The 24380-nt window shown below is 38.9% G+C and overlaps 2 protein-coding genes across 2 annotated transcripts; one reads left to right on the forward strand and one right to left on the reverse strand.

Moving 5' to 3' along the window:
• The first annotated feature begins 2919 nt into the window (after positions 1-2919).
• Positions 2920-14345, forward strand: mef2b (myocyte enhancer factor 2b). Its single transcript, XM_080878641.1, has 10 exons — positions 2920-2961; positions 3037-3115; positions 7165-7244; positions 8708-8911; positions 9168-9296; positions 9468-9657; positions 10591-10739; positions 11017-11131; positions 11888-11999; positions 12222-14345. Exons 3-10 carry the CDS (start codon positions 7191-7193, stop codon positions 12532-12534), a joined length of 1266 nt encoding a protein of 421 aa, XP_080734767.1. The 5' UTR covers positions 2920-2961; positions 3037-3115; positions 7165-7190; the 3' UTR covers positions 12535-14345.
• A 1614-nt stretch (positions 14346-15959) lies between these two features.
• tmem161a (transmembrane protein 161A) lies at positions 15960-23420 on the reverse strand. The gene is made up of 11 exons (XM_080877099.1): positions 23286-23420; positions 22717-22820; positions 22548-22631; positions 22269-22360; positions 21929-22085; positions 21308-21523; positions 20943-21086; positions 20726-20839; positions 20426-20600; positions 20156-20252; positions 15960-18657 (listed from the first exon to the last, which is right to left on the reverse strand). Exons 1-11 carry the CDS (start codon positions 23286-23288, stop codon positions 18353-18355), a joined length of 1491 nt encoding a protein of 496 aa, XP_080733225.1. The 5' UTR covers positions 23289-23420; the 3' UTR covers positions 15960-18352.
• Between the last annotated feature and the right edge of the window lie 960 nt (positions 23421-24380).

The following is a 24380-nucleotide window of genomic DNA, read 5'->3' on the forward strand; positions in this document are numbered from 1 at the left end:
AGCTCTCGCTGTGTTTAAAAGAAGAATGCACTCTTTGCTATGCGCAAACACAACGCATAGCAAAGACATAATTTCCCCTTTGCTGCAGGTGATTAGCTTGCTTTATTTACAGATGGGGATTTGCTGTATTTGCCGTCAGCACGCTTGGGCCCCACACAAATGAATCCTGGAGGTGAAGACTGTGGTAGCCTGCAGGGATGTTACTAAGTATTGCATCAGATGCACAGTTTAAGCTATCTCTTGGGATCTCAGACTGTGCATGTGTGCTTGTGTCACTGCATCTCCATGTCTGTGTTGATGTGTTTGTCTTTGCGTGAGAGAAAATAGAGTTGTTATCCACACTTGCAAAGATGATCTGTGCTAATAAATTGCCACCATATTATATTTAGTACATTGTGTAACAACCCCAAAATAGTTAATAATGCAGCTCATGCAGTGATTCAGTTATTAACTCTAAATATACCTATTAAGCTGACAGCATGTCTGCTTTCTGTTAGTTTTTTTCTTTGCTTTGATCATTCTCTGTCAGTTTCCTCTCCTTTTTACACCCCATTTACTTTCTATCAATACTACCCAGGTTAGCTGATGAACATATATCCAATGACATCAGCTCTGCATGGGCTACAGTGCACATGGCACTTATGGAATTCTGACTGAACGATTTTATGTGCCATGGTTGATTTGGCAAAGGGGAATGAACAACTTATGAGTAAAGCATTTACAAAATAACAGCACGGATGAAGTTAGTTTCAGTGTTTGCTAGTTATAAATAAGTATTAGATGTCACAGTTAGGTGTCACCGGGATCTATCATTTACTGATGATATGGAGAAAGTGGGAACATTTGAGACTATTGACTAATATTCAGAGATGTGCCAAAGGGTATGTCAGTGTAGTTAATGCCTGTCAATATGAGGCCTCTTCTGATGTTTTTGAGCCAGTATTCACAGACATTTGCTTCCAGAATATTGCTGAGTTAAGTAATTAGATCTTGTGGTTAAGGGCATCAAAATTCAAATGAAGCCTCAAGAAAAATCTTATAGCATTGCTATTAAATCAAGACATGCTGCTATAATTAAAGAAGTATTTTTAACATCAGTTGTATGTTTTTAGGCCAGTAGTTTCCAAGCTCTTGATGTACAGCATCATAAAGAAGGGTGTCGAGTTTTATCTAGGTAGGAAACAGGAAATAAAACAACATAAGTTACATTTATTTTCTGTCCTTTTCCGCTTTCTTTGCCTTTTTTAAGCGATTTGTTTATTTTTGCATAGCTCCTTGTGCCTCAAATATTCAGGCTAGACTAAAATGAGGAAATCACTCTGAGCTGCTCTCAACTTGAAAGCAAACATTGCTTTGAGCGCTGATAATGTTAACTATGCCCTCGTCGTTCCAAATTTTGACTTTTCATCCAGTATTTTGTATTTGCTTTTTATTTCCACACCTATTTATACATAGTTACTGCCTGAATGTTTGATTTTTAAATTACTTGATGTACGGACAAACAGGCACAAACACTAAAAAGACTCTTAATCTTAAATAACTCATTTTGTAGTTTTAGAATTGGCTATTGCAATTATGTTGTGTTTAAGCTTTTATTGGTGTAAATGTGTGATTAGGTTGTCACTGTTTCTATGGCAGAGAAATGTGTAAAGTTTGAATTAGTGACAGGCCACCACAGACTCTGGTATTGAGCAATGGCCTGTGGCCAGTGTTCAGGTTTGCTGAGCATAACGCAGTGTTTCGGTTGGTACTGTGCAAATTGACTTTAATGCAAAGAGATATGTGTATCCCGATAAACAGTTAACATTTACTGATGTATCCTTTTCCCATAACAGCAGCGAAACACCATAGTCAACCTCCAATAACGAAGTCTTTAATTCATCAGTCACAATAAAATTTTTATGTCAATACTAAAAAAATGAAAAATTCCTTCCAACCAAAGAGGCCAAAATGTTTAAATATTTTTATCAAAATGACCGTGAACTCTAGAAGAGTGTTCCTCAGAATAGTTTTGCTCTATTCTCATTGCTGAATGACTTTTGGATCAGCCTGTAATTCTTTAGGTTCACTGACTCTGCTAGGGGCTGATTTTAAAAAGCACATTGTATCTTCTACTTTTTAAGGCAAAGCAGGATTTACATTTAAGGGGATTTTTTAAAACAAAATAATAGCAAATATCATAACAAATATCGACCATATCTACTGTAGAAACATAACATATGCCTATTCCTATTGTGTGCAGTACATTTAGTAACAGAATCTCACACCTAATGTTGTGCCTTGCATTGTAATTGGGGAAGAACCGCCATACACCTCAGCTATGCTCCATGCTCTTCTGCTTCCTTCTGCTTTGTGTTCAAATGCTTGTAGCTTTGTTTAAAAGTAAATAAATCTTATCATTGTCACATTTTCAGAGTTGATGTACTTTAAAGTCAGCCATAGCACTCACATTTGCACAGTATATCAAATTCATGTGACTCACCCCTCAATTTAAGTTTTGCAGAATCCCATTAAAGAGATTAATTCAAGTCATCCCTTAAATTTAGCTCATAAAATTTTATTTAAAAATTAAAAAAAAAATGAATATATTTTTGTTTTTGACATTTTGCAGGACATGTTGTAATGTCCTGCAAAAACCTTGTAATATTTTGTGGTACATGAATGAATCACAAGCAAAAATGCCCTTTAACCATAGATATATACATACATTTTAAAAGATAACATTAGAACTAAATTGCTTCATAATGCAAATCTTGAAGGCATAAAGGACTTTACGCAACTTTTGCTGACACCTTATAGTGACGAATGCGTTTATACGCGGAGGGGAGGTGGAAGAGTGTGTCCAATAGCATGGCCGAGGAGGCGGTGTGTGGTGACACACACAAACAGAGTGAGAGGCGGGCTGTAGCAGCCAGCTGTTGGAAAGCAGCGCTCCTGAATCATCCGCAGCTTCTGCATCAGGTGAATATTTCTGCATCTGCACAAGACCAGAACGCACAACAAGACGCTCATTTAGTCATTTATGTTTCCTATCAGCAACTATTCCTGTTTGACTGGTCCTGATCGAGTGGGTGAAACTAAGAAGTAAACAGAGAAAAAGAAGATCGAGGAACAGGTGAGATCAGATGCTCTATTTTTATTTTTAAGCACGTGTTGAGTTTCTGTTTTATCTTCTTATTTCGGTTTTTAAGGCAAATGAGCGAAGCTTCCTGGGGTTTCCTGTGTAGAGCATTGCATGACACAGCTGTGAGTAAAGTACCTGTTGCTGTGTTATTGAGATGAGGCTATAATAGACAGGAGTGCTTGGCAACTCGGGGACAGACGGGCTATTCTTAAACTGTCTATTTGAAATGACGTCAGCAAGTTATTGGGAATAATTGCCCATAAACGGGTTTAAGCAATGCATTTCTACTTCTTTTTAACTTTTATGATTATTATTATCATTATAATAATAATAATAATAATAATAAATAGTTATTATTATTACTTAATTCTTGCTTGGCTTGCTCACTGTGAAAAATGAATCAGAGTCCTTTGAAAGCAAACACATCCCATGAGTCCATTCTAAGTAGACTGCTTCAACTTTTAAGAAGAATCTCGACTAACTTTGCTCTTATTAGAAACAGATATAGATAGATATCTAGACAGACAGGTAGATAGCTCTTTCATCCCTTTACCTGTTGTCCTTAGTCTAATTTAAAGCAAGCATTACTGATTCTGATGTCTTTAATCTTCTGACATTCCTTTGTGCTGGACATGTATCTTTTTCCATTTTTAATGCCCTCAAAGAGGTTTTCCTCTTTTAGTGCGAGGTGTGGCTCATCTTCACAGATAGTTTGAGAGGATGTCAGACTTTCTAACCTTTTGGAAGACTAAAAAAAACCCCTTTTTTCTCTATTTATGGAAAGATCAAATGTTCAGCACATGCCTGCATGCAACATTGCTACTCTGGCTCTATGAAAAAATATCAAGGCAATTCAATTATACCCAGTTAAAATTAGACAAATATTCCCTCGCTATTGCACTGCAAAGGCCCGATGAGCACATGAACCATTTGACCCCAAAGGTGGCAAACAGAGACATATACAGCTAGGTATACTGCAAGATAAAAATAATAAAAAGACCTCTTTTGGTTACCATGCTAGCTATGCAAAGCTTTGTCGAGAACTATAAAGACTAAGAAGCAAAGTGTTCCCCTGGGGCCTTTATTTTATGAGTATGCTTCTGTTTTGATTTGAATAAGTGAGGCTGTCACTAAGACTTCAAATTTTTCAAGATTTGGCCTTCACCTTTTTTAACTTTAGTTCAGAAGGATGTATGTATATGCTCTAATACATACAGAGAGGGAATGGGTGAAGACAGACATCGGCCCACATAACACTGGCCTTTGATATGACATTCACAAGCTGATAAAATGACTAAAGCAGTGAAAACAACAACCCTGTTAGATTTGATTCACACACTGCTTGCAACAGTTAAAGCACATTATACCCATATAGTACAGTAGACATTTTAGGTGTTGCTTCTCTTGTTATCACCATAGTTGTGTAACTAATGCATTCACAGAGCAAAACATGAAAAAAATAGTTTAGCAAAAGCAAAACCCTTTTCTCAAACCATCTTTAATTATCAGTATTTTAACACTACCATTATATATCTTGTCATATTTAACATTCAGTACTGCGTAGAGAGCAGGGCAATCTGCTTTTTCACCATAGAAGAAACCATTAACCTCCCTGGCTAATATGCCTACAAGTGTTTATCATGTTTTTGAAACATTTGAAGCCACCATGCTCTGAATGACTCATGGAAAGGAAACCATTGAAGCAGAACCCCCAATACTCTACAAATGCCCTACTTTTTCCCCCTTCTCATTCATGCATACAGTTCACTGCAGCAAGAAAACATGTCGCGTGATACATATTGTTAATGAGCAACATCAGCAGTGCTAATAAGACCAATTAAAATTACCTTGATGCGCAGGGTTTTCTGTACATGTGCACTGTTGTCCCAGGTAGTTCCCTGGTGATTAGTCAGACGATCCCGGGGTAAAGCAAAGCTCCTGCTGTCCTTGTATGTGTCTGTGCTCAGTGTTTTCCACTGTCTCACCTTTGGGAAGGTATCTGTCAAAGGCACTGTCCTTCCCTAGAAGCCTGAGGCTCTGGGGAAGGTGTGCATGTGCTGAACTATTGGACAATGACAGGTTAGATGGTGATTCTGTTTTTCATTCATGTCCATTTGATGGCAAATGAGACAAAAAGGAAGATTTGCTTGTTCCGTTTCATGTCCACCTTTTCCCCGAGATGTTCAGTAGTTGACCATGGAGATGAAATGTCACAGGCAGTAGGTGCATGCTGTTTTTTGTTTCTGTGAATGTGCAGACCTCAAATGGCAGTTGTCAAATGGGAAAGTATCCAGATTTAGCTGTGAGGCACAGCCAGGCTTTTCCTGCCCACCTCGGCCTTTAGGCCTTTGACAAACCTACCAAACCACATAGATTTTCTATAGCTAACTCCACGCCGGTTTGCTGGAGGGGCAGCTATATATACCCAGCTAGCCATAGGTTTTAACAGAGCTGTCAGCAGCTCTAATAGTTGACATTTGGTTGTATTTGAGAGGAGCGGAACCTTCGGTAAAACCCTGTGATAAACATCTTTCAGCCTTTTTTAGAACATATGTCCCACTTCCCTCTCTTCTCTACATTAACATGCCTTGATATGAGGTGAAATTGTCTCACTTCTGGTCCAAAAAAAAAACCCAGAACAGCTTGGCCTGGTGTGAATTCTTTGTGGTAGTTGAGTTGTTAGTTAGACAGACCAGTGCTGGTTTTGTGGTTCTATTTTTCTGTTGTGCACTTTGTTTTACCGTACAGACATTGGCAAGGATGAGTTTGTCTGCAGCTGTTACTTTTGAGGTTTGTCTTGGCTCTGCAACATATTCAACGAAGCAAATAATGCAAGACTTTATAAGGTAATCGTAAGGGCAACGAGGTGGACTCTTCCAGACATGCCCCAAATTTCTGTGTGCCAAGCTTATGTTGAAGGACAGCGGGTACTTTAGGGGTCGTGGGAACATGGGATTCATATCCGCTCAGGCACCATCAGGAGGGGCAAGCAACTAAATATAGAGAAATCACGACGTCTAGAATTAGGGGGGAAAACCAGTGAAAACTCCTCTGGGCTTTAGAGAAATACTGTATGGCCCAGTCAGAAGAGGCAGACCACCACTTAACACAGTTGTTTTACTGATAGTGAGCATCAAACGGAGACAGCTCATACAGGGAGCAAATTTATGGATACATTTGATTTAATGTTGTATTTTCAGCAAAGCCATCTCTTAAAGCGTCAATGTAATTAAACATTCAGTTCCACGTTTTTCTGCTTTGTTTTTGTTTCTATACAGCAGGGATGGGGGGCATTGTTTTCTAGCCCAACAAAAACAGAAAAACCACGGGTGTGAGTTTCAAAAATGGACATTCTCAAGCCAGCCACGTCTTTGCTATTTGCCCCTGAAAATCCTGTTTTGTTTTGTTTTTTTCTGACCTGGCCGTGCATGAGAGAAGAGTGGGTGGCTTTTAGCATTAGCCATCTTTCAAGAACACACCGTTTTCCTTCTACTGTTTGGTTTCAGCTATTGCCTGCTGAACCTTTAAAAAGAGCTATGGACTGTATTTTTAACCCTGTCTCTTGGGGCCGCTTGGTGCAGTCAAGCACTGTGCTGTTGGCCCGGGGGTAACCCAGACTGTCAGGGTGTCATTCTGTGTGGACTGCTAGCCCCACAAGAGCCACGCTAACTTTAGACCGCATCGCTTCATGGTGGTAAAAATAAACACCCTCGCCCCACTGAGGGGAAAGGACTTGAGTCACTTAAAGCAAAGGGATGACATTTTCCCATCAGAATTGTATTAAAGACTGAACATTTATTCTATTCTTATTATAATATGTGATCATATCACCTCAAATTTGTTACAGTAATTAATAATTAGTTCAACTGCTTACAAATGCAAGCTTAAGTATCGAGGTAAATCTTTTTGTGATCTTCGAGAGTAAAGGTTCATTTAATGTTTTAGGTCATTTCATTGATGCTGATTTTCACACATTACTGCAAATGTTTAAGTATGCTGTTTTATTCTAGTATAACACTGATTTTCACTTTGTTTGACAGGTGTCAGACTAAGAAGAGAAGAGAAAATGGGAAGAAAGAAAATACAAATTTCTCGTATTCTTGACCAGAGAAATAGACAGGTGAGCACACATCGTTTCATGTTACGCACACACAGACACATATGTTGTTTTAAAAAAAAATATTTCTCAGTAAATATTATCCAGTCCTACTAAAATTATAGTTAACTGCAGGAAGAATAAAAACTTCATCCAGATTATTTGAACAATCAGATACATTTTCTTGTTTTTTAAGTGTCAAATATTATTACAGTGTGAACGTGTGGGCCTTTTCTCTAGTGTAAAAATTGTATATCAATCCAAGACATTTAAAGACATCGCGCTGATATCTCAGGAAATGTATCAGGCAAATTTTTAACGTTTTCCTCTTCCAGATATGTTTTAGACTCCGTAATTAAGTGTCACTTAAGCTGCAAGCACTGAGTTGCAAAAATAGCGGTACATGTTTCATGCAAATGTGCATGTTATGTAGCCGACGCTGTGGTTGTTTGTTGTCCAACATTGCACTGCAAATATTTAAAACATAGGTTCACTGATTGAAATGCAAATGCAAAGGCATGCAAGGATGACTATTAATGAAATATCAAATTACGATATTTATACTAGTGTGAAACATTATTAAAATCGTGCAGTTTACAACATCACTAGCATTCATTATTTTCTACCCAACGGTGGTAATAGCAAATATTTTGAACGTAAGTGATACAATAACCTAAAGCTGTGAATTTATCAAAAGCCTTAACACCAGTTAAAGTGAGATTATTTTATTTGACAAAAAGACAATCTTTCACACTGAACAAAAAAAAGGATGTGAGCGTGCCGACAGTCGACACTAGATTAAGGAAATATTATTAAAATTTAAGAACTAACAAGAAAACACACCATTAAACAGAAGAGGAACTGCTTATCAGTTTGATGCTAAATGAATCATGACAGCACCGATTACATATACAACATAGTACTTACATCAACTTATGGCACAGGAGTTACACCGCTCTGCAATACCACAGACAGATATTATCATTTGTACAATACTGTGGCATGAACAAAATTGCTTGCATCATATTTATAGCCTATTCGTGCATTAATATTTGTTCAAATACTACAATTCCATGAAACACCCTAAATATTATTTAAAGTTTTAGCTGTGTTAGGAAAAACACATGATATGCATAGTGAGTTTGTGTACACATCCAGAGCTCTTATTTAACTGTTTTCAGAATGCTGATAAACACAATTTATTTCTCATATCTGATCTTTTTGACTGAAAGTGTTGTGGTGATAAGGTTTGTGTATCTGAATGAAGTGTTTGGTGATTGAACGTGTTCTGCACTGTAAAGTCTCTCTGGGATATTTAATTTAATTTAATTTAATTTAATTTAATTTAATTTAATTTAATTTAATTTAATTTAATTTTATTTTATTTTATTTTTAATTATCCAACTTCCTTAATTCGTCATGCTCACAACTTTGCAGAGTTAACTGGAGGGAGTTAAAAGTGCAAACCTGTTTTTCTTCTGTCACAGGTGACCTTCACCAAACGTAAATTTGGCCTGATGAAGAAAGCTTACGAGCTGAGCGTGCTCTGTGACTGCGAGATCGCTCTCATCATCTTCAACAGCACGAACCGTCTGTTCCAGTACGCCAGCACAGACATGGATAAAGTTCTGCTAAAATACACCGAGTACAGCGAGCCACACGAGAGTCGCACCAACACGGACATACTGGAGGTACTATTTTAGGAGCTTTTTAAAAAGAAGTATGTGAAAGCTTCTCATACGCAGCTGATCTGAAACATAAACCAATTTTTAACAGAACATGCAATTATTCGATATAAAGCCTCTGGAAGGATATTGTAAAAAAATTATTGGAAAAACAGGTGTTGTATTTTGAGTGAAAACCCTTTCCCGTGACATTGTTGTGGTTCGAAACCATTGTGCTATTGTTGCCAGTAATTTTCCATGTGCACTTTCTCTTCTGCATCAGACCCTGCGTAGGAAAGGACTCGGACTTGATGGCTCAGAGCTTGACAGTGAGGAGAGCATGCAGGTGGCGTCAGACAAGTATCCTCTAAGTGAGGGCATGGATCTCTCTGTGGCTCGCCAGCGCTTCTATGTTAGTGACCACATACTTACTCCTTACTCCGTACTTACACTCAACACTCACAGACCAAACACAGACAAACTGACTTCTAATTAGAATTCTGTGTTACGAAAGCATGTTTAATTAACTGATCTTTAATCCATACTGTTGTCAAAATTACACGTTATGTGTTTTACTCTTCAGGGTCCCTCTCTGCTCTCGCCAGAGGCACAGTTCCTCGTGTCTGCAGGTTGCGAGAATGGTTTTCCCAATTCATCCGGATCCGGCATGACCTCCCACAGACCCCCGAGCTTTAAATCTCTAAACTCCAGATCCAGCTCGGCCAGTCCTGCTGCACCCCATGCACACACTGCATTCATGTCTCCACACTCGGGTTAGTCTCATTAAGTCCTATACCAGAATCATCATAACTACTAAGGGTAGTATCTATTTGTGTATGTCTTGTGTTTGAAAAAAACACGTCAGTTTCTATTGCATCTATGTATCGCTTTTGACAAGTTCCACAAACTTTGGGCCTTTGTCAGGTTCATTCAGGCTCATTTGTGAGTTATTTGTGTTTTTTTAACGCTTTCATGATGAAACCAAAGTCTAAATGATTTTTTAAAATTTCATCTACCACTACAAATAATCTACCAGTATTATTCTACCTTTAAACAGAGTCATAGCTTTTCACATGAAAATCCACGAGCCACTCTTCTAACTTCTTGTTAAATGCTTTCTGTAAAATTCGTGTGTACTGTCAACCATCTGTGCAGCTGGCTGTGAACTCACAGGAAGTGTGTGTGTTTGTGTGTGTATGTGTGCTTGTGCGTAGTCGGTCTGTTATGTGAAACTGGCCCTCCAACAGTGTAACTGCAGCTACAACCAGCTCTGTGGTTTCTATTCAGAATGCATCACACCTGCCTATCATGTCAGCCATCATACAGTCGCTAACTATTTGGATGCACTGGGATGTCATTAAATACTGATCACTGACATTTTTAGTGATTCTAAATGCACTGCTCTGTTTTATCTAAGATTTGACAGTGATTGTTGGTTTACATTGCGTTCGCAATGGACTCTGTCACATGAGTTACAGTATATTCAGTACAGTTGCACATATTATAAGTATTCAGACCTGCCTGGTGTCTCACGAAGGCTTGATACTCATTCAAAGGTTAAAGGAAAAGAAGAAGTTCTTTTTTTCAAAATCACACTTGTATACCGCAACAGAGGGAGGTGATGATTGTATCACAAAGAATAAATGACAGTAGTGGAACGGGCTTAGATCGCTTTTCACTTCCTGCTCCTTTTTTTTACTCTTTAGGTATCGGCTACTCTGTGTTTTCCCATGGCAACCTCAATCGAGCTCTGGACATGAAAAGCCCTCCTCCTCTGAACGTGGGCACTGAAAACCTGCGGGCAGATGGTGCTAATCAGGCCATGGGGGCCACACGTGCTAACCACAACTCCGCTGTAAGTAGCTGTGCTATCCAGTGTGATCAAAACAAATAGGTGTCAGTGCCTCTAATAGATGTCGTACTGCTTCTAAAAACTAAGGTTCTTAATTAAATACCAAAACACATAAATAGTTCTGCAAACTTGGACAAGAAACTTCACAGGTTTTTTGACTCATTCACACCTCTCACAATTATAATGTTCACAAGTTTCATAGTGTTCATACACTGACTTCACTATATCAGTACAAACTCAAGATTTCCAGTATGACTGTTTCCCTTTCTCTGATCATCAGAGGGGTCTTTTATACCAGGGCCTGCACAGCAGCAGCTCCATGGTGGCTATGGGGAAGGCAGGGCTGCTGAGTCACAGTTTGGGAGGATATGGTCTCCCCTCCCCTGGAGCCTCTGGTATGTCATCTGTGTTCTGTTACTATAGAAAGAAAGAAAAAAGAAATATATGAAAAATATATGGCAACTAACAAAGTAGTCATACAGCAATAACTTGACATGTTAACAGGTTATATCAGAGTGTTAATGCCACTCTCATGTCTGTATGGCAAAACTAAACCTACCACACATATACTCTCTTAGCATAGCTTAGGATAACAACTGCAACGCAAGGATACTGACTGACTGTGGTGCAGTTCACTCCAGAACCTCATTATTAGTGCACAAACCTTGTGTAAAAAGGTTTGGAGTTTGTGCAGGACCAGGAGCTTGGAGAGTTTCAGGTGGTTTTCTGGTGAATTTATCATGAGAAAACATTGCCTTTCTTGCTAAACCCAGGCAGGAATTAGTTCCACAGAAGGTAAAAATAAATAAATAAATAAATAAATAAATAAATAAATAAATAAAGAAGAAGAAGAAAAAGAAAAAGAAAGGGAAATTTTGTTAGGGTTTTTTTTACACTGTTCCAAATTAAGCAGAACATCTTCTGACTCTAACTTCATCTCTAGTGTACAGACATGAGTGATGGGAGGTTACAGTCTTCTTATCTTGTGCTCATCGATAAAAACTACAAAGGGTATTTCCCAAAACGTCAAACCAGCCTTGCTGTGAAGTTTATCTTGTCTTAAAATGAAACCATTTTATTAAACTGTATCTTTTCTCCTGTTTCCCCCCCTGTCCTCTCCAAATCGATGTATATCTATTCTTCCTTTGCAGAGTACAGCCAGCCTGGTTTTTATCACTCAGTCAGTTTACAACGAGGAACAGTAAACCCCTGGCAAGCGGCGCAGCCACCTCAGGAGCCTCATGGGCCTCATATAAATCCTGTGTGAGCATATCATATATTATTCTAGACATAATACAGTAAATCCACTGTATATATAATTTTGAACCATTAGTGATAGTTGACTCTTAAATGCCATGTTCACAAGCAGTTTTGACTGTCTTTAAATTATCTTCAAGCTACTTCTAGTGCCCCTTAGCTGTAACTCCAGGACTGATGACGTGTTTCAATCCAAATTCATTTCCTCCACCCTCTTGTTGTTTTCAGAGGGTCCAGCGGGGGATGCTCTTTCCCCTCTCAGTCCTGCACTCCAACCTCTCCGCATCTGCCGTCCCTCAACCTCAACATCAAATCGGAGCGTAGCTCTCCTGAGCACATGGCCTCACCTGCCTCCCCTCCTCTGCACCACCTCAGGCAGCATTCTCCAATGAGCAACCCCGATTCAGCTCGTCATACCCCTCCAGATAGCCACCCAGCCAATGGCACAAAAGAGTTTGCCAAAACCGGCTACCCACAAGACCAAGAGGAAGGAGGGCAGTCGCTCCGGCAGTTAGAGATGAGCGACGGCTGGCAGAGATAGCCAGCTGCTCCGCTCTACAACCCACTCTCAGTCAACATCTGTCTTCAGACAAAACCATAAAGGGTCGACATATGCCTCTCTTTGTCTCCTCAAACAGAGCTGGTCTCTCCTGGGCAGTGGAGAATTCTTCTCTGCATCACTTGCTTGATCCCATGAGGAGATAGATGCATACAGACTTTTGCTTTTTGTTTGGTTAGAGTTAGTTTTCTGTGTGGAGCTAATGTGAATCAAAAGTACAAGTTGGAAATGTGATTGTTTTCTTGTGACTTTGTTGAAGTTGGGCACAGCAGCAGTGTGGGACCAACTGAATTTCTCTGAAGTGCACATATGAAAAAAAAAAAAACGTCCATACATATTCAGCTTTCAAAGCCAAAATAAAATAAAATATAAAAAAAAAAAAATAGGAGGTACTAAAAAAGTAGCTTGACTGGGGTTTTATGTGATAAGGTTACACAACAGGGCATTTAATTGGATACGTTCTTAAAATAAAAGGTTTTTTTTAGTTATCACAGTTTTTCCTTTTTCTCCTTTCAGATGTGAAAATACCTTCGTAATGGAATTTTAATGAGAGAAATCTAGGTATGAAAGCCACTGTCTATTTTTTCCTTAACAACACATAAAATTCAGCTAACAGGAGGTTTCTTCTGTCTGAATTATTTGTTTTGTCCAGACAGTGTTTTATTGCTGTTGCTTTACAAAGCACATTCTCATGTTAAAGCAAAGGCATCCTTTGTAGAGAAACAAAGAAAAAGGAAGTTTCGCTCTGAAAACATCCCAACTTAAATGAGACTGCCGTAGCCTCAGATTGTCTTCCTGTGTCTTGGCCCCACATCTCTTACAAATGATTCACAACAAAAGAAGATATTTGCAGAACTGGAGGGACATTTTGCAGCAGTATCATCTAAAAAAAAAAAAAAGAGTTGAAAAAATGTGAACCCACCCTTTTAAGATTCTGGGCATCAATCTGTGTCAGAGATTAGGTCAATGAGCTCTTTGGGATGTAAAAATGGTTTTCTTTTTCAAGTGTTGTTTTGTTTGTTTGTTTTTTAATCTTTAGTATTGTTGTAATATGATCATTTTATGTTGTCAGAAACACTCACAGCAGTCTGCTAAGACCAAAGTGTTTAATTATTGTCCCTCTGCATTGCACACAAATACTGCAACAGCCCAAAAAGGATCTATTTGTCTTTATTTGGTCGATTTTTTCTAAACAGCAGCAATCATGTGCTCTTCCTGAAGGGCTTTGTGTAGTAAGTGTTTAGAGTAGATATTCCTGCGTTTATGATGTGTTAAAACACGAGACAAGCTGTAGTAGATGAGTCCAAATATCCATTCATTTGTTCATTTATTATCCGGGCTTCATTTATGTATACATTTACTTTTTAATCTTGTGCACTGGATACCTCTATGTCTTTTAGTTTTGCGTTTTCAGTTTCTGATCTTCAAATGACAAAAAAATTAAAAAAATTTTTTTAAAAAGGAGATAATTTTCATTCACTGTCCACAAGGGGTCGTCTTATTTCACACTTTTAATCTGACTGAGACTGGTTAAAGTGCAGAGCAGTGAAGACCAGCCTTAAAAGGTAATTCTTTATCTAATAAATCGGTTAATCGGCTCATTAAATTAAACTCCTGCTAAAATCCAGCTTGTGGAGGTTTTCAAATACAAGTTCCACTGTCGATTTATCTCTCTTTTCATGATATGTGGATTTTTGTGGATTAATATTAGCATGAAACATGAAAAGCCAAGTTGTCAGTATTCTGATGTTTCTGGTTGATTTTTTTAAACACGTATATACATACATATTTGCTGGATGCTTCACTAACAAAACAGAGGCATTTTTTGACATTTTTTGTGAATCATTTTAAAATAAAGACTGTTTACTTTGTGTGTTTGCCCCAGTCTGAGTTTTTTGTGTTTTTTTTTTTTTAATTTTAGGACATTCAGTTTATCATTTTTCTCAGATGAAAAAAATGTCATAATTAATTAATTAATAATTAATAAATTAATGGCATAAAAGGGAATCATTTCCCTCTGTTTTTATGTACATTAATTCTGAAAGCAGGTAAAGTGCCCTTCACTGTGTAGCTTTCATGTGTCCATTTATTTCATTTTATTCACCTGCATTCTATCTTTTGAATACACACACACTCCCTCATTATCAGTCAGGGCCCTGTCAGGCAGCTCACCATGCACCCACCAAACGAGAGGAACAAAAATAGACCACGCAAAAGCCTGGAAACCTTTATTTCTTCCAAACAAGACAAAAAAGGGGGCACAAATAGGGTCATTTCCATAGCTGGTTGTTTCATAGTAACCATGCCAAAATGTTTTCCTATGCTGCCTCTATGGAGAATTGACCTGCCTTTTCACGGTGGGCACACACAGAGACACACACACAGTATTGAGCTGTCGTCTCTCCACCTTAAATGACGAGACTTTCACTGGGGTCATGTCTGGTCTGATGAGACTAGACCAGGCCCAGTCTGTAAGGCATATCTGGGTCCTATGTCTACACACACACACACACACACACACACACACACACACACACGCAGACATACATTCTAGCCTCTATAGCAACCACAGCCGGCCATGGCTGTCTGACTTGCCTTGTTGCAGTCCATAGAGCAGACTGAAGGGGCCCGAGGCCTCCAGCACAGATGCGTAAAAGTAATATCACCATTCAGTTCATGAGGCCAGGCATTCTTACAGGCCCACCAGAGAGAAGGATGAGCTTGACTCAAATTAAACCGATGTTCCACAGCAACAAAAACATTGTCCTAGAAATTTTTCTGCACTTACTGAGATGTAGGATTTGCTAACTGGTGTGCTCTCAAATCTGTTTGCTTCTCAGTGGCTTTGCGATTGTTAATGTCTTTCAGTTGTCCATATAAAAAGACAGTGAGGTGAGGAGCATGTCCCTTCTTTTACTGAAGGATGCTCACAACGTTTGACTGGAGGAAGAATTTAAATCATGTCAGCTTTTAAACAAGGAGCCACTCTCTTCTCATTATTGCAAAAAGCTGACGTGACAATTGACTGGCATGTGATTTTGAAGGTTTTGATGTCACAAAATACATATGAATGATTTAAACTGCACTGTCAAACAGAGATTATGCAGTTCACTGCATAAAACCTGTCCATTAACTGGATTATTTTGCTGCTACAGCCAAGCTCATCCACCGCAAACATTTCTTCTCAGAGTCCAGGGGGCATTAGGTTCATAATAATTACCAGTGATTAAAGAACGATCTTCTCAGGAGGTTGGGGTCAGAGATCAGCACCCTGCACAGTGACTAGACGCTCCATTGTCATCCATGTCTTTTGTCAATGGAGTACCAGTTCTTTAAAAGGAAATGTTCTATCTGTAACATCTCCCACGCTCCGTGGTGGAAGGAGGAAATAACGGAGAAAGTCAAAATGAAGTGAAAACAGCAAATCTTTTTATTAGGACCACACATGGGGGAAAAAAAAAAAAAAAAAAAAAAAAAATCAGGTTACAGCCAAAGTGTTGCACAACATGCATTCAGAAAATCTCCTAAGGGAACATTTCATATCAACTTCACAGTATAATGATATCAGAGCATTCAAATACGCCATCTAAAGAAAACATACTAATGATCAAAACCATCCACAGAGTTAATCAATGTATCATAAATAAAGTAAATAAAACACACTGATGAAGACTGATTCAGAGAAGGTTTTGATTAGTCTGACATATACATGGCTGATTGGCAGCAACAACAAACCCTATGAAGTAAAAGACGCGATTAAGACACTGCAACTAGCATGTTGTTCATGGGTAGTGTTTGAAAATTAATGGGTAAAACAGAAATGTACCTGCAGTGTTCACTGCAGAATATCAGCTTGTTCTAAATACACATGAACAGGGAGGAAGGAGATTTCAAAACATTCAAAATCCCTGAGCTCCCAGGCACTTCAAGATAAAGAGCAACAGCTCCACGGTGTTTGGCTTTCAAACACTAATACACAGCCACACTGCATTACACTCAGTAGGCTCGATCTGAAAATTACGCCCACACAGAAAAACAGGAAAAAGAAGCAGAAAAAGACACGCACGCACACATACACACAAAATCAAAACAACACAAAACCAAAAAAATAAAAAATCCCCCCCAAAAAATAAAACTCAAAAAGTAGCACTCGTGAATCGGTTCTTTAAGGACTGCAAAGAGTCCCTCACAAAAATATGTCTTATTACTCAGGCATTAAAATATTCATACTTGTCCTGGTACCTCCAAATATCATAAATGCAGCATTTAACAGTGTTTCTTTGAAAATTAAAAAAAAAAAACAACAAAAAAACAAAACTCAGTAACACTGGCATAGATACATGTGAGAAGTTGCAGAAAAATGTTCTATTAAAGAAGTTATTAGATAACACTGGGGTCTGTATCACAAAGAGAGCTCCGTAGGTAATCCAGCAGCATTTGGGATTAACTCTGGTTTAACATCATCACAAAGCTGGTTCAATTTTAGCCTCAGTAAATAACAATGGTAACCAACACTGTATGATTAACCTGCTTCAGGCAGGGTTACCTTTCAGGAAAACAGACTTTAACAAGTCTTTCTGGGAAAAGAGAAAACAAAACAAAAACTGGACTCTTCAGTATCCTGACAATTACTGAGCACTTTGCATTTAAAACAAGAGTTTTAATAAACAATTCGTATACCAGTTTGTCTTACTCTCATCTAGGGTGAGGCAATTATAGCTGCATGTCAAGTAAGCATACGGTTACAGGCACCAATCATTAACAGTTAAAGCAAATGCACTATTTTGGTCAGATAAACAAATCAGATTTGTTTTTGTTTGTTAATCTAAATCCAGAGGCAATTCCTGCAGAATTCCAGGTTTTATCAATGCAATATCCAAATTAACTTGCTGGTGAATGTTTTGAACCTGAATGTGAACTCTGTCATATTTCATCACAAGACTATCACGGCCTGCATTAAATTCACTGTAAGAATAATGTGATATCAACTGACTATAAACTCAGTCAAACGTATCCTTCATTTTTGTGGATAACAAAGTTTGGTTTGGCAGCAGCGTGAACAAGGTGGATGAAAGGTGGTTACTACTGCATATCAAGTTAGACTAAACGCTACCAGAATTTCACAACACCAGTAGTGTGCGTAATAGACGCTACACACCTAAAAAGACTGCACAGTTGACCCTTCTAACGCAAATAGTACACAAAAAAAGAAAAAGAAAAGGGCTTTAAGTTTCACTTCATATTTTTCACTTTGTTGTATGCGCCCCACCTGCAGGGACTGCCCCAATGTCTGACAACTACTTTTGCGTTAACCAGTGTGTAGAAACACTGCACTATAAGGCTGTAATAACACCTGCGCTGACATATTTTTTAATGCAACATAATTTTCTTCATTTGAATTATCACCGCTATCATCAGTATCGGTATATGGTGCCACCTTCTGGGCCAATTAAACCCAGATTTTACTGAGCCAATTTAGAATTAGCATTGTGATACATGTTAAGGCGGACTAAACTACCGTTGATTTGTGATGCAGACCCCACTCAGTTTCTTTCTGTATATTTGTGTGTTACTAATGCCAGAGTCCTGCTGGTCTCAAAAAGTTACAAGGTCAAAAAGTAGTAAATATTGCAACAGACAGCATCCAACCTTGATCAGTTACAACCAGAAAGATGGTGCAATCCAGCTGCAGTTCTATTTTAATGAAATGTCCCCTCTGCTGTCTGCAGGCATCCTGTGCGACAGCATAATATGAGCTGATTGCTGGATGTATAGAAGTATGGCACTCCATTTTCCTTAGTTAGTTTTGCATAAGGTACTGATGGAAGTAGATGCCAAACAGAGAGCTTATGACCTGGCAGGCAGCCACCCACCAGGTGAGAAAGGCAAAAAACCCTCTGTAGAAAAGCGGTGTGAGGACAGATCGCAGCGCTGTGAAAGTCTCTGACAGTCGAGCTACTGTAGCTTGGATGTCTTCCTCCATGTCCTCCATCCCTTCTTCATCTTCATCTAGAGCTCCAGACAAGACAGGTGCAGCTGTGGGCATGATGATTGCTGGTGTCACACCAGGGGTATCCTGGGCACCTGTACTCCAGGAGAAGTCCCCTGCAACAAATAACTGGTTATGTTTCACTAACATTCAGACTGCTTGACCTGTCCAATAAATGCCCAGCTTGCTGGTCAGACAGCCTTGGAATCAAGCTATTTTGCTAATTTTGCTTCTGGGGACAACAGAAAGTTTTTGGGAATATCCAGGCCAAAAAAAACAAAACAAAGATCTTTCATTTTTATCTGCCGCTTGCTTACAATTCCTGATTAATAAACCTAACCTACGGTAATGAAAAGTTAATCTTTGTCAGATGATTGCCAATAATGACCTAACTCATCAACAAATTATTTTCTTTTTTGCTCTCCACATGGCACAGTTATCTGCATGCAGTCAAAACCTGATTGATGGAAACCAGAAAACTTCCAATACCAAAATTCTTATCCCTTGCGACTGGCAGCAGTAGGTTTGCAGTTTCCTGACTAGAACCAGCTAAAATTAGTCCACTTACTCGTAGCACACAGGTGTGAAATGTGTGTGTTTAGTTAGTTTGTTTGTTTGCTTGTTTTAATCGATTTTAAATCATGCTTTTTATTTGTTTTTGTTTCTAATGTCTCTGTAAAGCACTTTGAATCACCTTGTTGTTGAATTGTGCTATACAAATAAATTTGCCTTGCCTTGCCACACAAATTAAATTGTACATTTCCAGGGCAGAATATAGTAAAAGTCTAATTTATTTCAGGGGGGCCTTTCTACTTTATTAGGGTAAAAATTAAGAATAGACAGGAGGGAAAGAGAGTGGGGGAAGACACACAGGAAAAGGCTGCAGGTCGACGTCTAGCCCGAGCCACTGCATTCAGCCTTGTGGTGTATGGTGGAGCTAAATTGCCACCTACAAAAGTCTATTTTTGGATCTGGTTTTTGGCTGGCTAATTTTTCATTGATTGCACTCTGATGCGAACCAATTTCCAATTAAACCTCATTTTTACCGTTATAAGGAACAAGATCAAATGTGACAACCGAGGCAAAATGTGCAACTTCCCATTTATATCAAGCACCGTCACTTCTACCACATAAAATAACAAGTGACATAAAAGCTAATAGCTAATTAATTCCAATTCCATTAGTGCCTTCTTGTCCAATGCCAATGATTATCTATGAATGCAAAAATGCTCCACTCTATAGCATGACTCCAGGACTGCTGGTATTTTTGAAGTTAACTTTAAGAGAAATCCGTGAACCTTTTGTTCATCAAAAATATTAGGTTGGCAGTATTTATGGATACAAACTATCCACTTCAGACATGTTGAAACTATCAGAAATATTCACTTTGGTTTATGCAACAAACTGCCTGGATGGAGCTTCAGGATGCAGCACACACGGCCCTCGCTCACTAGTGCTCTTAGCAAATTGGCACAATCTGACATAAGGAGCAGTCAATTTAAAAATGGATTAATGTCTGACTAATTTCCAGAGAACTTCAGGCCTGTGAAAGTCTACATGGTTGAGAAAAAGTTCAAATATCAAGATGTGAGTTTCAGTGAGCATTTTACTTACCCAGTGCCTTAAGTGACAGTGTTGAGAATAGGATGAGCAGAATTGGAATCAGATACTGAAGACTAACTACTGTCAGGTAGCAAAACACACGTGTAACCTGGAAGCGGGCACAGAAACTTTACTCGACACAGGCACTCAAGTTTTTATTAAGAATTATCCTTAAATATTTAAACAGTTTTTTTTAAGTTGTTTTTTTATTAAAAACTCTCAATTTGTCTGTTTATAAGATAAAAGCATGCAATACTGAGAAAGTTTAAAACTGCATTTGACCTTTCGTTGGATGTCAATTGCAGCAATACGTCCTGCCTCCTTTTTCATCTGCTCTACCCATTTTTGAGCTAGGTTGAGGTAGGCCTGGAGGTGATAACGGGTGAGACCCAGCCGCAGCACACACGACACCACGATGATCCAAAGACGCATGCTGTCAAATGTTTCGCTGGATACTCTGCAAAGAGTGAAGTTATCAGAGATTAGCCAGGTGTTCACTAAGCGCTGCCTAGAAGAATTCTTCTATTTCCTGATTGTTAGTTCTAGCTTCTCGAAGCCAATCAATCAGAAATGAGCACTCACAGAGTAACAGAAGTCTTTCCCATAGGTGCATTGGCCAGGAAGTCTCTTGCAATGGGTTTCACCCACAAAACCAACACAATGACTGGAGACAGAAAACCCATATGCAGCAGAATCCTGTCAGGAAACATTAGGGACACAACTGAAAGAGCAGAGTAGAGCTAATGTGTAGTAATAAAAGACATGAAGCACATGCTATTTTTCATATAACAATTCTTACTGGATGAGTGGACGGTCTGAGTTCATCTGCACCGCATCCAAGTGAGTTTGAGCCAGCCGCAGTCCAGGGAAGGCCAAGAGAGCTCCGATGTAGGCACAGACAGCAGCCAAACCAAGCTTCACTGTCAGCTTAGTCACTGGGATTCTGAGTTTAAAGCAACCACTAACAGTAAGTGACACCAATATTTAAGAAGGGCTACTTCCAGCACAGATATCAAACACAGTCAGGCTCATTCCTGTGCCAATTGAAAGATGACTCAACTCATATAAGATTTAATATAAATCAATTTTACTGCAACAAGCATTTCTTTAAAGACAACAGGTCAATATTTCAATCAGAAGTAATCTTTTCATGGAGATACGTACGACCAGTCAGCGTAGCCCTGCTGTTTGACAAAGATTTCCAAGCTGTCAAAGAGGCTGGAAAAACCCGGCTCTAGGCCGAACTCCAGGTAGTCCTCTCTGACAACCAACACTAGCATGGCCACAAGCAGACACAGAAAACCAAAGGCAAGGCACACTGAGCGCTCACCACCCTCCTCAGAGCAGAAGTAGTGGCTCATTAGGGTGTGAAGGGTCTTTCTGTGGGTCAGATGGTAAAGGAAACCAAATAAGAGGTGTTAAAAAAAAAAAAAAAAAAAAAAAAAAAAAAGGAGCTACATATATTTCAGTGATAATTTACCTTTAGTTAAACATGTATAAGACTTACAATTTGTAAGACATTTTTAATGTTTTTATATTAGTTTAACACTAGTAGTGCTTGTATTCCTAATAAGAGATTAAACGTTAGCTGTAGAAAGAGATTATTAGGATTTTAGGTTCATTCAGTACTATAGATAGTTACCAACTCATCTTCATTGATATAACAGCTGCCAAGAATGTGGTGGACATATCAGGATCTTCAGTCAGGAAAACATCACAAACTAATCTGGCTCTAGATATATTCTTTCTAACCTAGAGAGTGAGTGTTTTACATTTGAAGGATACAGACAGAAGAGAACAGTCAGGACACACCAGATGGCTCCAATATTAACCTCTTTGCTGGCATCTACCACACTATAGTAACACTCAGTGAAGAGGAAAACTCCGGTTGCATAGACTGCAAAATCTACAAGCCACTGGTACTCCAGGAAAAAGCGCAGCACTGAAAATAGAAACAAGAACAAAAAAACAAAAACACAATCAAAATGAGAATTTCAATAAAGTTTCCATGCAGTGTAATATGCTGCAAACCACCGGCGGGACTTAACAGTGAAAGCTGGGCTTCGAGTAATATTTACTCTTGCACAACATTACTGTGATGTGGACGAAGAAGTATTTGTTTTACCGAGAGCGTCAATGACGTTGACTGGTGCTTTCTCCAGGTGAAGGTCAATGTCTTTGGGCACAGTGAGCGGCTTATTCTCCCCATTCTGCCGCCTATGAGCAAATAAAGGATGGAAAAAAAAATAACAATGCAAGCCTGAAGCATGAAGAAACGGATGGATGAGAAACACACTATAACGCTGTCATGGAGTAACACTAGAATCACATGATACAACTTTATAACTTCATGCTATAGCACGCAGTGGTCCTGCAGCATGAAGCACAGCCCTCCATTTCCCACCTGTCTCTCCTGTTTTGTTTGGGCATCTGCTTTCCTGCCAGGGCACACAGCTCTCCCTCTGAAGGGTGTTTGAATCGCAACAAACTGGAACAAACAACAAGCACATGTGTTAAAGCAGTTTAGTGCACTGTGTGAATTACGTAAAACCTGATTATATTACTGACAGTACCTGCCGTTGCAGAGGAGCCAGCGTGCAAATGAGCAATGTGGAGCCATCCTCTGCATTATGCTGGCGGCCAGTAAGCTGACCACAAGCTGAACTCCCATCAGCGCCTGTCAAATTAAACACACGCACTGAGTTTCCACCGTGCACTTGAGTGCATAGCGTCATTTTGTATAATGAGGATGTAGAGAGCACGAGCGCCTTGTCTACAACAGTAAGGACTCCGCAGCAAAGTTTGAAGAGCCGTAGAGCTGGCTACATCACGGTTTGTTTACATATAACAGTCTGTGGCAGAAGCTAACTCACGTAGGACATTAAAGAGATAATAGCAGGAAGAGGTTACGTTCAACAGCACTAAGAACACGATACGCTGGTAGCCGCTGCAAAATGAATGAAACTGAGCAAATGGCTATCGTGCTAAATTTAACTGGAGGTCCACCACCTGTCAGTACAGCTGGTTAGCATTAGCAAACTAGCTCTAACTGCCTCCGGAACACCTAAAAAGCGCTCGTCAGTGGGCTTCCCAGCACTCTGTAAGAAGCTGTTTTTATATATAAGACTATAAATGAAGTTACCATCTCTTCTTCCAAACGGCGTCGTTGAAACGAGAGTAACTAAAACAGCTTCTTCTCATGCAAGAAAGTCTTTGGCATCTGAACCTGCCGACATGTGGAGCTGTTAAATGTCCCGGATGTAGTCGTGGAGACGGGAGATGCCTTCAGGTGCTCCGGGAAAGAATCGTAAATCTGAAATGTGAATCCCCATATGCCTCTGAGGTGAAAGTCAATCTGGAGGTAAAAGTGTATTTTCTACTAATTTTTATTTATTGGTTAACCTTCAGAGAAAACGAACCATTGTTTTCATAATCACACATTCAAATTGCTAATGTTGAAAGATTTTCTTTTTATCTAAAGAGTCACTTTAGATAAAGTGAACCATAGATAAAGTTAGCCTGAACCATTCCTATATTTTGCTTGTTTTATGTTATTGTATTTTTGCACAACTTTGTTGCTCGTGAAGCTTGCACACAAGAATTTCACTCACATGTACTGTACCAGCGTACCTGCACATGTGATGTGACAATAAAAGTGATTTGATTTGAACACCCAGGTAAAAAAAAAAAAAAAAAAGGAAAGGAAAGAAAAGAAAAGAAAAGAAAAGAAAAGAAAAGAAAAGAAAAGTTGCGGCCAAGCAAAATTAGAGCAGCCTAAGCCTACTGCGGGCAATCAGTATAAGAACTGAAAGGTGAGAACCCTTGAGAAAGAAAAACAGTATAGGTAGACAAAAATACAATTTCTACTACTCCTGCCCCTTCCTTTTTACCTCTTTAACATTTTCAATTACTAATATTAAAATGTGGATTTTGGGGATTTTGTTTATAATGTAGCAATTATAATGTAGCAATTAGGCATAGTATTTCACTTTCGCAACTTTACTGAAATCAAAATAACACAACAGCCATACTGTTGAGTGAACATTTTCCGATTACAACAGCCATAATCGGAAAATGTTCACTCGTTCACGTGAACATTTTCCGATTTTTATGAAGGCATCAGAATAACAATGTTTTGCTCTTAGTCCCCTGATAGAGACAAAAAAAATGCCACTGTGATAGTAAAAATATGATTGAAAATATGATTGAAAATTATTGCATCATTTCCCCCGGTTTT

This window comes from Rhamphochromis sp. 'chilingali' (genome assembly GCF_963969265.1).
Source record: "Rhamphochromis sp. 'chilingali' genome assembly, chromosome: 3".
NCBI classification, from domain to species: Eukaryota; Metazoa; Chordata; class Actinopteri; order Cichliformes; family Cichlidae; genus Rhamphochromis; species Rhamphochromis sp. 'chilingali'.

Coding starts and splice junctions, on each gene's coding strand:
- tmem161a (XM_080877099.1), bottom strand. Junction 20,840..20,942: donor TCAGACCGTCCACTCATCCA/GTAAGAATTGTT, acceptor GTTTCCTGACAG/GATTCTGCTGCATATGGGTT. Junction 20,253..20,425: donor CAATTGACATCCAACGAAAG/GTCAAATGCAGT, acceptor GCCCGCTTCCAG/GTTACACGTGTGTTTTGCTA.
- mef2b (XM_080878641.1), top strand. CDS start 7,191: ATGGGAAGAAAGAAAATACAAATTTCTCGTATTCTTGACCAGAGAAAT. Junction 7,245..8,707: donor TTGACCAGAGAAATAGACAG/GTGAGCACACAT, acceptor CTTCTGTCACAG/GTGACCTTCACCAAACGTAA. Junction 8,912..9,167: donor CCAACACGGACATACTGGAG/GTACTATTTTAG, acceptor CTTCTGCATCAG/ACCCTGCGTAGGAAAGGACT.